The sequence below is a fragment of the Struthio camelus genome, chromosome 4 (assembly GCF_040807025.1).
Source record: "Struthio camelus isolate bStrCam1 chromosome 4, bStrCam1.hap1, whole genome shotgun sequence".
Taxonomy (NCBI): domain Eukaryota; kingdom Metazoa; phylum Chordata; class Aves; order Struthioniformes; family Struthionidae; genus Struthio; species Struthio camelus.
Window position 1 is genome coordinate 59,161,586 of NC_090945.1, and position 12,272 is coordinate 59,173,857.

The 12,272-nt window shown below is 36.7% G+C and overlaps 1 protein-coding gene across 3 annotated transcripts in view; it reads left to right on the forward strand.

The window, feature by feature from the left end:
- The window catches only part of GABRA2 (gamma-aminobutyric acid type A receptor subunit alpha2), a 75,501-nt gene extending 64,696 nt beyond the window's left edge, over positions 1 to 10,805 (forward strand). For all 3 annotated transcript variants that reach the window (XM_009682015.2, XM_068942996.1, XM_009682016.2), the window contains exon 10: positions 3,492 to 10,805. In XM_009682015.2, the coding sequence (XP_009680310.1) occupies positions 3,492 to 3,800 (309 nt within the window). In that variant the 3' untranslated portion in view covers positions 3,801 to 10,805. The remainder of the gene's footprint in view (positions 1 to 3,491) is intronic.
- The last annotated feature ends 1,467 nt before the right edge of the window (positions 10,806 to 12,272 follow it).

The following is a 12,272-nucleotide window of genomic DNA, read 5'->3' on the forward strand; positions in this document are numbered from 1 at the left end:
AGAAAAGCAGGTGCAGGGATTAGCTACATTTCTGTTTGGCTCTCTTTCACACTCCAGTCATTAATGAGCAGTGCTGAATACCCACCCTTCCTGTCTGTTCCCAGATTTTCTTTTTATGTATGTGACACCACTGCGAAGAAGCCATTTGGGGGAGAACCCTTGACTGCAAGGATCTTAGCAAGATTTGTAAATGACACTGATATATAACAAATTGCAACTAGTTTAGAACAAGTATTGGAAAATGGGTAGATGCCTCCCAGTGGAAGTAAAAAATTCTAATGCGTCTGTATGGGAAATGTCACAGGAATTTCCTCACTTGGGTCACTTTCCATTAAAAACCAAACCAAAACAATACAACAGTTGTTGGTTTATTATGTGAGCCAGAAGTTAACCATTTCTTCTTCTGTTTTGTCTTGTAACTTGTGGAAGAGCTGCATTGAATCTGACCTTTACTTGCCTGCTTCCAATGTATGGGCTGCCTTACTTCCAGAGAAACTGGAAATCCTTCCATTCTTTCCCAGAGATTAATAGTAGTTCCTTCATTTGGGATTGCTGCAGAACACTGATCAGTTTATAACGTTAGTCTCATTGCAGAGCTAGTGTGTGTATCTATGTATTTGTCTAAAAACATGCACAGAGCTATGTGCATACCTGTATCTGTCTATACACATACCCACCCTCTTCATTGGACTGCAAATGGCTGAACCTTGTTAGCCATTTGAAAGCATACACAATCCTATAGAATTGCAGAATCGTTGAGATTGGAAGGGACCTCTGGAGATTGTCTAGTCCAATCCCCCATATTCCAAGCCAGGTCAGCTAGAGCAGGTTGATCAGGGCTGTGTCCAGTCAGGTTTTGAATATTTCCAAGAATGGAGACTCCACAAACTGTCTGGGCAACCTGTTCCAATGTCTGGCCACCCTCACAGTAAAAAAGTTTTTTCTTATGTTTAAGTGGAATATTCTGTATTTCAATTTGTGCCCATTGCTTCTTGTCTTTTCAGTGGATACCAGAGGACAGTCTTGTTCTGTCCTCTTTACTGACCTCCATCAGGTATTTATACACATTGATAAGATCCCCTCTGAAACTTCTCTTCTGCAGGCTAAATAGTCCCGGCCCTCTCAGCCTCCCCTCGTATATCAGATGCTGCAGTCCCTCAGTCATCTTCCTGATCCTTCACTGACTTGCTCCTGTATGTCCGTGTCTCTCTTGTACTGGGGAGCCCAGAAGTGGACCCAGCACTCCGGGTGTGGCCTCACCAGTGCTGAGTAAGGGGAAGAATCGCCTCCCCTGCCCTGCTGGCAATGCTCTTCGTAATGCAGCCCAGGGTACTATTGGCCGCCTTTGCTGCCAAGGGGCATTGCTGGCTCATAGTCAACTTGTCCACCAGGACTCCCAGGACCTTTGCTACAAAGCTGCTTTCCAGGCTGTTAGCCCCCAGCCTGCACTGGTGCAGGGAGTTATTCTTCCCCAAATGCAGGACTTTGCATTTCCCTTTTTTAAGCTTCATGAGATTCCTGCCAGCCCATCCCATCCCTGTTATGTTTAGGTTCTAATCTCCATTTCCGTCACCGTTATGCATTTTTATTAAAAAATAATTTCTGAAAAAAACTCCAGTGATTCTGGGGCTAATTCCCAGCTCACTGCTGCAGCTACCAAGCTGGAATCATCCTCTTTCTTGATTGTGATCTCCTTCCAATCTCAGAAATTAAATCGCTTAGATCAGATGTCTGAGAAATGTCTTAAATGTCTTAGCATTAAATATGTAAGATTTTATATATAAAATCTATAGCTGTTTGTTTTACATATAAAATTTATATTAAGAACTTTATATATGAAATATATAATCCTATGTTTTTTGGGTTGTTTACCAATTTCAGTAAGAAGGTGAGAAGTCCTTCACCTTTCCCTTCTCCTCCAATATCTCCTTTTTTCCATCTAAGAACAGCTTCTACTTCTGAAGTTAGAGTGCAGTACTGAGAGATCTGGTTTGAACCCCATCAGGCTGAAGCAGTCATAGATCTTGGGTCTTTCACTTTGTCGTCGTTCTTGTTTAGGCCAACTACGTGTATTTTTCAGATCTTTCCAAATCTCTGTCCATACTTCTGAGAGTGGTGGGTTTAACACTACCAGATCCATATCTGGAAAATGCCTAGGTGTACATGTGTATCTGCACATCTGTTTATCTATCTACGTTTGCCCTCTTGCTCATATTTCAGATTGACAGCTTAAAAAAAAAAGTTTATCACAATCAAGGGTTTTGTTTACTTGGTGTCTAGTCAAAGGAACATTAAACCAAAAAATTGTGTGAGTTTTTACAAAATTTACTAGTTTTGTATTATTATTGTTTTAAATACCAAAGAAAAAACTTTCTGTTTTTATTTAAACATTTCCCTTCACTGTTTGAAAGCTAATAAAGACTTACTGGGTTAGCATGCATGAAAAACGTCAAACCGAAAAGATGGTGGCATTTTCACAATTAGGTGCCCCAATTCAGAAAATGAAGAAATAAGCCAGGATGGGAGGGAGCAAAGTAGGAATTGAACTTTTTAGCTATATTGTTTTGGCTCATCCTGGAGGGAGTATAAGAACGAGCAGTCCACACTGGTTAAGCAGTGCTGTTCTGTTAGTCCACGTCTTATCCAAAGAGCTGTGTTTTGGCAGCTAGCCAGGCAATCTGCCTGCCTGCCCTCTCTGACTCCAGATTAATATCTTTGTTTGTGGATACATAATGAAGACAGCAGTTAGAAAGTGCAGGAAAGTAATAGTTTAGTCTTCTGCTTTCCCCTACTTTTTGATATTGTGGGATTTTAAGCATTACTAGCACAAATAAATTACTTAATGCATGTTTAAGTTTCAAGGTGTATATATGCATACATACATGCATGTATGTGTACATATTTTTTATATTTATTTATTTATAGACACACACACATTTCTCTACAATCTCTTTAAAAATCTGGAATCTTAGAGAAATTTCTTTATTTATTGGTGGTATATTGCATATGGAACATTCAAATAATAGCAGTGCTAGATTTATGTTGGAAAGATGGCTTGATTTTCATTTCATTATAATGCCAGGCAGTCTTTTTTTGCAATCCATTCATGCCTACCTTCTAGCCTCTTAACGGAGCATTTTAAAGATCTTGCAATTTTTTTATGAAGACTGAGATACAAAGCGGTTAGAGTCAGATTGACTCTTTACCAGGTATTTTAGCAATTACAGTTAACAGACCCTTCTCACCTAGCTTCAATAGGACTTTTGATAGTGCAAGAGTCTACATTTTTAGAGCATTATTGTGTTACCCCTACCTTTGTTTTGGGTAGCCTGAAAGTGTCTATCTTTATATTTCAATTTATCAGTATACTATTTCTGGCATTTGTTTTAACATACATTATTTTTTTCTCCATTTGAAATAATGTGTTGTTAAGTCTGATCTGGCAAATATAGCATGCAATAAATGTTTAATTTCATGCTGTCTTCCAATAGAAAAAAGAAAAAGCATCTGTCATTAAGAAAAACAATGCCTATGCAGTAGCTGTTGCCAACTATGCTCCAAATATTACCAAGGACTCAGTACTTCCAACCATCTCCAAGAGTGCTACAACTGCAGAACCCAACAAGGCAAAACCAGAAGCGAAGCCACAAGAAGCAAAGAAGACATTCAACAGTGTTAGCAAAATTGACAGAATGTCTAGAATAGTGTTTCCAGTCTTATTTGGTACTTTTAACTTAGTGTACTGGGCTACATATTTAAATAGGGAACCTGTCTTACTTGGCTTTGCCCCATCAACCTAAAATCTGAATTGCACTGAGGACTTAAAGCATCATTCTAATGAGATAGGTTGTTTGCTATGTACAGTACGACTAATAACTGCTAATCTGTGAACCATTATGTACAGCGTGTATATAGATGTCTTACCTGTGAATCTCCAAAGGAGGGACACGGTGTTAATTCATGGGATCTGTAAACAGATAGCACCCATGGCAGATATAGCCAGCTCTTTAAAAGTTATACCCGGGGAGTTCTGTTAAAATAGGATTCAGATATACAGAATTATATCCTCTCCATACAATGAGATGAAAATATAATCGTACATAATTATTTAGGAACAATATTTTTTTAATTTAAAGTTAAAATATTTTTCTATAAAGTAACTAATTCTACTTTAATGAAAGAAACTGTCATTTAAAAAAGTAATTTTTTAAAAAATATGTAATTGTTTCGTACAATAGCAGTACCCATGTACATAACAGAGTATGGAGGTCATACAGTTCTATTATTCACAATCATTCTGGATAATAGTTAGGCTCAAGAAATATTAGAGGCTACTGTATGACAAAAGCCACTAGTTTCTTATTTCTGTCCTATTTGAAGTTGTTAATAAACTATTTCAATTGGTTTTAGAGAAAAGCAAATGTTAATCAAATTTCTAGTAAAAGTCAACTTTCAATAGTGAAACTCTCTTATTCTTTTCACTATTTGCTTTATTTGGTATTGCTGAGCCAGGTTATCTGGTTCAGCAAAGTTGAAATGTTCTGCTTTTTGATTTTTTTTCTCAATTAGATTATTGTCAGGTTCATAAAGACACTCAGAAATTTTTCAGGGTTAAGTATATCACTAATATAATGCGTTCTTTTTCCTTGCTTAATGTTATCCTAACACCTGCCATTAAAAGGCTTGCCTATAATTGTCCTAGAAAGCATTGTTTTCAAAAGAAACAAGAATTCATGATTTCAGTTCAGGAAGTTGTCCATATGAATAAAATTTATTGCTGCTTTTGTAAATTGCAACTTTACATTTCGCTGACATAACTTTACAACAACTTTGTATACTAGAAATGATTTTGCTAAGATTTGAATGTTATTTTTTTAATAAAAGTTAATGCATCATCAGTAGGTATCAAGTATTTCATATACACAAAAACAACAAAATTGGAACTGCCATTTGCAATTTTATATGAACATTTAATACTGATCAGTAAAATTATTTTTCATCTGAGCCTTTGCAAATATTCTTTATGCCCCTAAAGGCCTGGTAAATCATGACATAAATAATAATTGTGTACTGTATCTAGATTTTAGTATACTTGGCCAATCAAAAATATTTTGATTCACTCATACATTAGCAGTTATTAGTTGACCTTTAAAAAAAGATGCACCTTTATGATGATGTCTTCTAGTAGAGACATATGTAGTCGTATAGTGTCATTTATTGCAGTTTTGTACAGTACTTGAGTATAGTGCATAAAATAGATATGTTCAGAGTTTAAAAAAGTTGTACAAATATTTCTAAAATCAAATAAAAGAGTATCTTAAGACATGGAAATGTGCTAAAACACAACAAAGAGAAACATTGCTTTTATTTGCTGTTTTATTTTCTTGTATTTTCTTTGCTTTTAATGTGGTTATGTTTTGTACTTTATGTGACAGTATAGATGCCAAGGTCACAAATGCATTTTATGAATAGAAGTAATAGTTAAGGCAGACTTGACATCAGTAAAATAAAGATATTACGTAACTGACAAATGAAAGACACCTTGGCAAGGTGTGTATCCCTTGAATTCCCTCTAAGTAAACCATCACATTAAACCTCTCTCATCAACAGGAGTTAAAAAATGAGCACTTTACTCAGAACATTAAAATAAAAATATCTTATTTTCATATATATTTATATATAAATGTAGATCTTCCATGTAATAGGGAGATGTGTGCAATAGTGTGATTAAGTGCATAAGGTTGGAAGGCAAGCAATAAAAAAAGGTTTTCATGGTATAATTATACATTTTTAAAATGTTTTATTTGTAAATTATGAATGATCCCTTCAATGTCACACAGTCCAGGTATGAATAAATATATAAATATGTACATAAGTGCAAATAATTGTAAATATTAGAACTGTAGAAAAATCCCTTCACTTTTAAATCTGTTTTTGGCAAAGGGCTCTGACTGTATAGTTTAATGGAAGCCCATGCTTAGCAGTTCTTGGACCTGAGTAGCTTGATTCTGTTTTTTGTAGCTTAGGTCTCCTTCCTGTGACCTAGTGGGAGTTCTTACCTTCGGTTCACATGAGCAAGATGTAAGGACTCTCCGAACCTCACTGGACTGGGGTTTGAAAGGCAGAGGTTTGCGTTTCACCCTTGGCCACATTCCAGATACTCTGAACACCTCACAGTGTTTAAGCAATGTTGTGTGTTACTCTGTGCATGAAACCGTATTGTCAGAACGCTCCCCACTAGAGACAGGAGCGTGCTTAGGAGAGTGTTGGATTACCTAACAAGGAAGATTTTGCATCCTTATGCAAAAACGGGGACCCCTCAAAAGGTTTCTAACAGTACAAGTCTCCCTTCTTCTGCAACAAGTCCTGTTCTTTTGTCTGAAAGATAACATCTGTGTAATTTACAGCTGCATGCAAATAGCGCATCTTCAGTTAGCATAAGAAGCCTAACACTGTCTCACACTAGTCAGCCTCGCTGCTAGTACTTTTGTTGGGTGCAGTTATTTTTTTCATTCACTGACAAATTTCTCAAGGCTTATGTTATGCTTAGACTCAGTCAGGCAAAATAACTGATGTTTATCACATGCTAAAGATGCATTTAACACACAATATAGAAAAATAGACATACCATATAAATTCAATCAGTATAAATTAATATATTTTCAATAGCCACATGCAGTCCTTGTGGGCATCAGCAAGATTTTTGAGTGCATATGTTTTAGAAGAGTTTCACCTTTACATTTAGTTCAGCTGGTCTGTATTTAAAGCAGACTCCTTCTGCAGGAGTAGAGCGTCTTTATTGTTTGACTACGGAAACATTTATGACGAGGAAAAAAACTACACATAAATCTGGCAAATTTGCAAGACAGCGGGATAAATAAACTGGAATGTATCAACATTCAGAGTGAACACAAGCATTGGGCAAGGAATTCTGAAATGCCAGGGTTAAGCCTTTTTCCCATTTAGCAGTATAGTATCTGTGGATGGGATTTTAAAGCTGGTCTCATAAATTTATGTGCTGAACTCCTAGAAGTTTCTTTTAACTTGAGTAAGACTTGTTGATCTTAAATACTTAAAATTTTACGTGGAGAGGGAGGGCACAAGCGAGCAAGTGCAAGCCACTTCAGAATCAAAGACTTGCATGTGGAATCTACCTGTGAAATTTTGGTTGACTTGCCAAACGTATTTATTTTTCTCGTTATTCTGGGTCAGGGTGTCAGATCATATCTTACACGACTTAGGAAACAAATACAGTACTGTGATATAACACTGTGGTAAACTTGGACTAGAATTATTGTGATTCCAAACAGTGCTTTTGAAGTAGGTTTCCAAAGTAGTATGGTAGTATGCAATCTGCATGCGTGTGATCAGTAATTCAATAGTAATTTATAAGTCAGCATAAAGAGTATAGAGATCAGCTAGGTTCAACCAGGTTACTGTTCACTGTTGGAGTCTTCTTAACAGATTGGTTTTAGAACAGTGACTTCCAAAATTCTTCATGACATAGATAATGAAACTAACCTTGCCCGATTTTAATGCTTATTCAAAATGGTAATTTTCTGCTCTCCTGGAAATGGTTGGGCTCTGAGTAATACTGATCAGACAAGAACTAACCAGTTTAAGGAATTAGGTTGGAAGTATACAGAAAATAGAGCAGCAACCTATGAGAGAACAGAAGAAGAGGAGCAGAGTTAGAGGACTAAGGAGAGACAGTAAGAACATGGGGACAGGTGGATGCTGTGAAATAGATGCTTGACCTGAGAGACTACTCATATCACTGAACGTTATGCTAAGTTTAGGAACTAGTCTGCTTGTTTAGTCACTGGAGAGAGAGCTTGAAAGAGGCTATTCTGGAGACCAATTCAAGCATGAGCCTCACAGAGGTGTAATGAATCACCTTCTCACCTCAGTGATTATGGGTAACATGGAGTGATGAGGGTTTTTTGGGTTTTTTTGTTTTTTGTTTTTTTTAAAGTGATGTGACCTTAAAGTGAAAAGTAAACCAGAAGCAGCTGGGGAAGGGTAAAAGGGGGAGGAAATGGTTGTATTACTGTATCAGTGAGTTGTGATAAAGAAGCTTTGAAGGAGGTAATGTTTGTTTTTGTGTGAGGTTCAGTTCTGAGCCTTCATTACCATGTATGAGTTGTGGGAAGGTAGCTTTTAGAGCCCGAGAAATTTAAATACCTCCTGTGTAATTCTGCTAAACTTGAGGGACCTGATTTGTGAGTGAAACTAAGAGGGATGTGGTGACTGCTTTATGAAAACCATGCAATGTTGTGTGCTTCCTGAGGGGGAGCTTCAGGAATAAAGTAGGATTTTGTTAATTCCAGTGTTTCCCTTCTTTAAGGTGAGACTTTCACCTATGCACAGAATGTCAGCATTCATGCTTTGTATCTCTCACTCCCAGGTCTGAAAGCTTAGTGGTACTTAAGTTTTACCTGAGACTTCTGCAAAATAAATCTATGCTGTTTAACTTTTTTATTCCTAACAGACTTGGGTGAAAAAGAAGTCTGATATAGCTATGATTGGTCTATGTCCCATTAGGTGTAGACACAATGCTAAAATTCAGATAAGAAGTGGAGTGAGTTTTAAAGCAGAATATGAAAAAACCTTTAAACTAGTGTTACCAGAGAGCCAAACAAGTTAAATAACTTCATTAAAAAATGGGCAGGATAAACATACAAGTGTCTAAACAAATCTAAATAGAGTCTCAGAGTATGGTATGATTTGATGTCTATATATAAAGTTTTTTTTTTCCTTAAAAGCTTTTCAAAAAGTTAAAATAAATATGTGAAATTAGATGAAAGTCATATCATATTTCAACTTCCGATAAAGGGAGTAGTTCTTTAGAAAGGTGAGTTTTGGGATTCCCTCCACTCCTTCCTGAAGACATTTTATTTTCTTTTGGAATGCTACCAATTTGCAGTAAAATTTTTAAGCAGGCCTCTAAGAAAAGGTAATCATTTTCTTAAATTCTTTTTCCTAGCTAAGGAAAGTCCCTTTCATTTTTGTAGATAAAGTTTCTGGCTATTAAAGAGTTTGGGTTTATTCTGCCATTTTGAATCTGAATTTTAACTCTAGCCTTGTGAGGATCGGTGAGTAGCTTCATCACTTTAGACATACAATAATAGAAGTTTGCGTTAATGAATGGCAGATGTTAGGCACATGAAAAGTTTTTGTTTTGCTTTCATTCATTAATATTCCCATACTCCCCCAGCCACCCTTTTTATACAAGACTAGACCTTGATGCTGGATTCAAAGCTCTCTGGGTGAATCCTTGTATTGTTTTTGAAGTCTGTGATTAGGACTAACTGGAAGAGGCTAAGCTTACACCAAGATAAGGGCCAAATTTGCACTGGATTTAAAGGAAAGCTGATTAAGATCCTAAGGATATTCTACATCACTGAAGCCAGTACGCGCTTTTCCAGAGGGGAAGTACCTCTTGGCCCTCCTTTGGATAGCGACGTCTGCTTCTTTAACCCATGTAAATAAGTCTTTAAAGGAAGAACAAGCTATACTGAAGTATGGGACTTGATGTTTCTCTTATTCCTAGTACTACACTGAGATACATTTCAGGAATATTGTGAAAGTGCTGTGGGTTAGGAGTAGGTGTAACACTTGCCAAAAGGAATTTGGAGGATGTCTTAAAATATGCAAGATGATGTATACTCTTCCTCTAGTGTTAGTGTCTACATAAATACATATGTATACTTTTTTTATTGCTGATGATTTAGCAGTTAAACTTTGCTTTCAAAACTCCTTATTGTGAATTCTTCACTTGATCAAGTGGCCTAGAGTGCGTGTTCATGCATTCAAGGTGGTTAATGATTGCACTGAATGGTTTCATTTGACTGATGTTTGAAGAGGTGAGCTGTGACAAGTTGAAGTGTTACATTTGTTTTTCAGTACTTCATCCATCTATCTATGCTATTGAGGATGGATGCAATAGAGAGTGGAACAGGGTATTGCTTTGGTCAACAGCTTTTGATAATTCTTTTAGATGTTCATTTTGGCTGAGTTTATCAGTTTATAGGCTACTATAGCTTAGCGTTAGCACGGAATGCAATGTAGTACTCTATTAGAATACATATGTACAATATGCACCACATGTATGAACTGTTGAATAACGGATTCCTAAGCATCCCCCTTCACCCTCTCCCCTCCAAAATAGTCACTTTATTAGGAAATATTGGAAGGCACTTTAATATTAAATGGAAGTGATTACACTAAACTTTGTTACACTTAATTTAAAAAAAATGGTAAAAATAACATATGGAGTCTGATTCAGATATTGTTGTTAGCAATTTTTTAGCTGGACTGGAGTCAGAAAGCATTTATGCATTTGATAAACTTACTTTAGTGGGTCGCTCAGGTGAGAAGATATATGGGAGTTTGAAAATAGGTGCTTACAGCATATTTACAAGAAATAAGGGAATAAAAAGAGTTGAACCAATAGATTTAAAGAAAATTAAGCACCAATCAAATATGCACATGCACAGTAAGAAACTGCATGATAAATGTATACTTAATCTTGAACATCAGCGTCACACAATCTTCTGGGTGACAGTTCACTTATTTAGTAGGTTTCATAGCTATTAATGATTAAAGGGGACGAAAATATTCTGTAATTTGTGACCTTGTTTTAACTGGAAAAAGTTGTTACTTTTCTAAAATGTAAAAGAAGTAACTGGACTTATGTTTGAATGTGTCACTTTGCTTGCTGTTGAAGAATATTTATTAATCACATGCAAAATATTGCTTAACATTATCTTTTTGTACTTCTTATTAAAGTTAATTTAAATATATTGCACTTTGTACTTTTGTTTTTATGCTCTGACAGCAAAAATGTTTGATTCTTAACAGCTTTTCTTTCAAGATTTTATTTATTTATTTTTTTTACTGTGGCTAGAGTTTTCCAAAGGAAGGAAAAATATTTTGAAAAGAAAAAATTCACAGCAGGCTAAGGAATATAACAGGCTTCTTTATTTATATGGATACATGAGGACATTCATTATTTTAGACAGGGCAATGTTTCATATTTTCAAAAGAATATAAAACACTGATGCTGCAGGGTATATGCTAACCACTGGTTGATGGAGAGCATAAGAGACCTCCTAATAGACAGCTTAGTCCATCAATAAAAGTAGATGAGGTAACAAACTTTACTCAGAAACAGCCACATCCGTCATGACAGACTGGTAGTAGCCTGTTCTAATGTAGTATTGCGTGTATCGCTATGCCTATTTCCCTCAATCCATTCTTTCCTTTGATTAATGTATAATATGTAACTTAACTGGTGCAGAAAATAAAAATAAAGAACCTCTGCTCCTTGCAGCTATCTGGGTTAGCACACATCACAGATTCTGGTGTCTCAACCTCAAATGCATGTACTTCAGTGGACTGGAAAGACAGGGCTGGGGAGGGAAGGAGCCTGTGAGTTCCAAGTCTCGCAGTGGAATAGGTTCCAAATATTTCAGGAATAGCCCTTTCTTTTCCTGTGTAGCTCCAGCCTCACATGACAAACACATAAATGCTCTTCATGGAAGCTGGGAGTGACTTTGCCTATATGCAGGAATTGGGGCTCCTTGTACCTGTGTTGGGGCTATGTAACACTTCCCTGGAATACCTGGGAACAGCAGGGCAGTGTGTGAGCACCCTATTCCAAATATATAAACAGAGTAGAGTTTCAGTAATTGAAGTTTGAAGGCATCTCTGGAGGTCACCTCTGTCAAATCCCCTCCTCGAAGTACAGCCACCTTGGATCAAATTGTGCAAGGCCTTGTCTGGTCATTGTTATCACATAGCCCTGTATAGTCAAACTTGTGATTTTCCTTCCCCCCACCCCCATTTGCTTTCCCACAGTAACTGCTCAGGCACTGAGGTGATAAGAAAAGTGTGGCTATCAGGTGAGGAAAAAAGTCCCTTTTCTATACTGTAACCCTTGCCTCATGATCAGTGGCAGTTAAAGTGGTTGATGAATTTATTCTTTTTTTTTTTTAAATTTGCAATGCATGTAGGTACTTGGCTGTGCAGTGCTGAGTTCCCGATATAAACTGTGGAAGATGGAAAGGCACCACCATGCGGGTGGGGGAAGAGACTATTTTAATTATATTCTAAACTATTAAGAACTAGTCACCTTCCTTTGTTTGTGGTGTGAATTAAGTGAAATAAGGAGCAAAGGATGTGTTCAGGAGGTCGAGATTTGACAAGGCAGAGCATCTCGTGAGGTGGGGGAAGCTATTACAGATTTTTGGATCAGGTGGATGCAACTC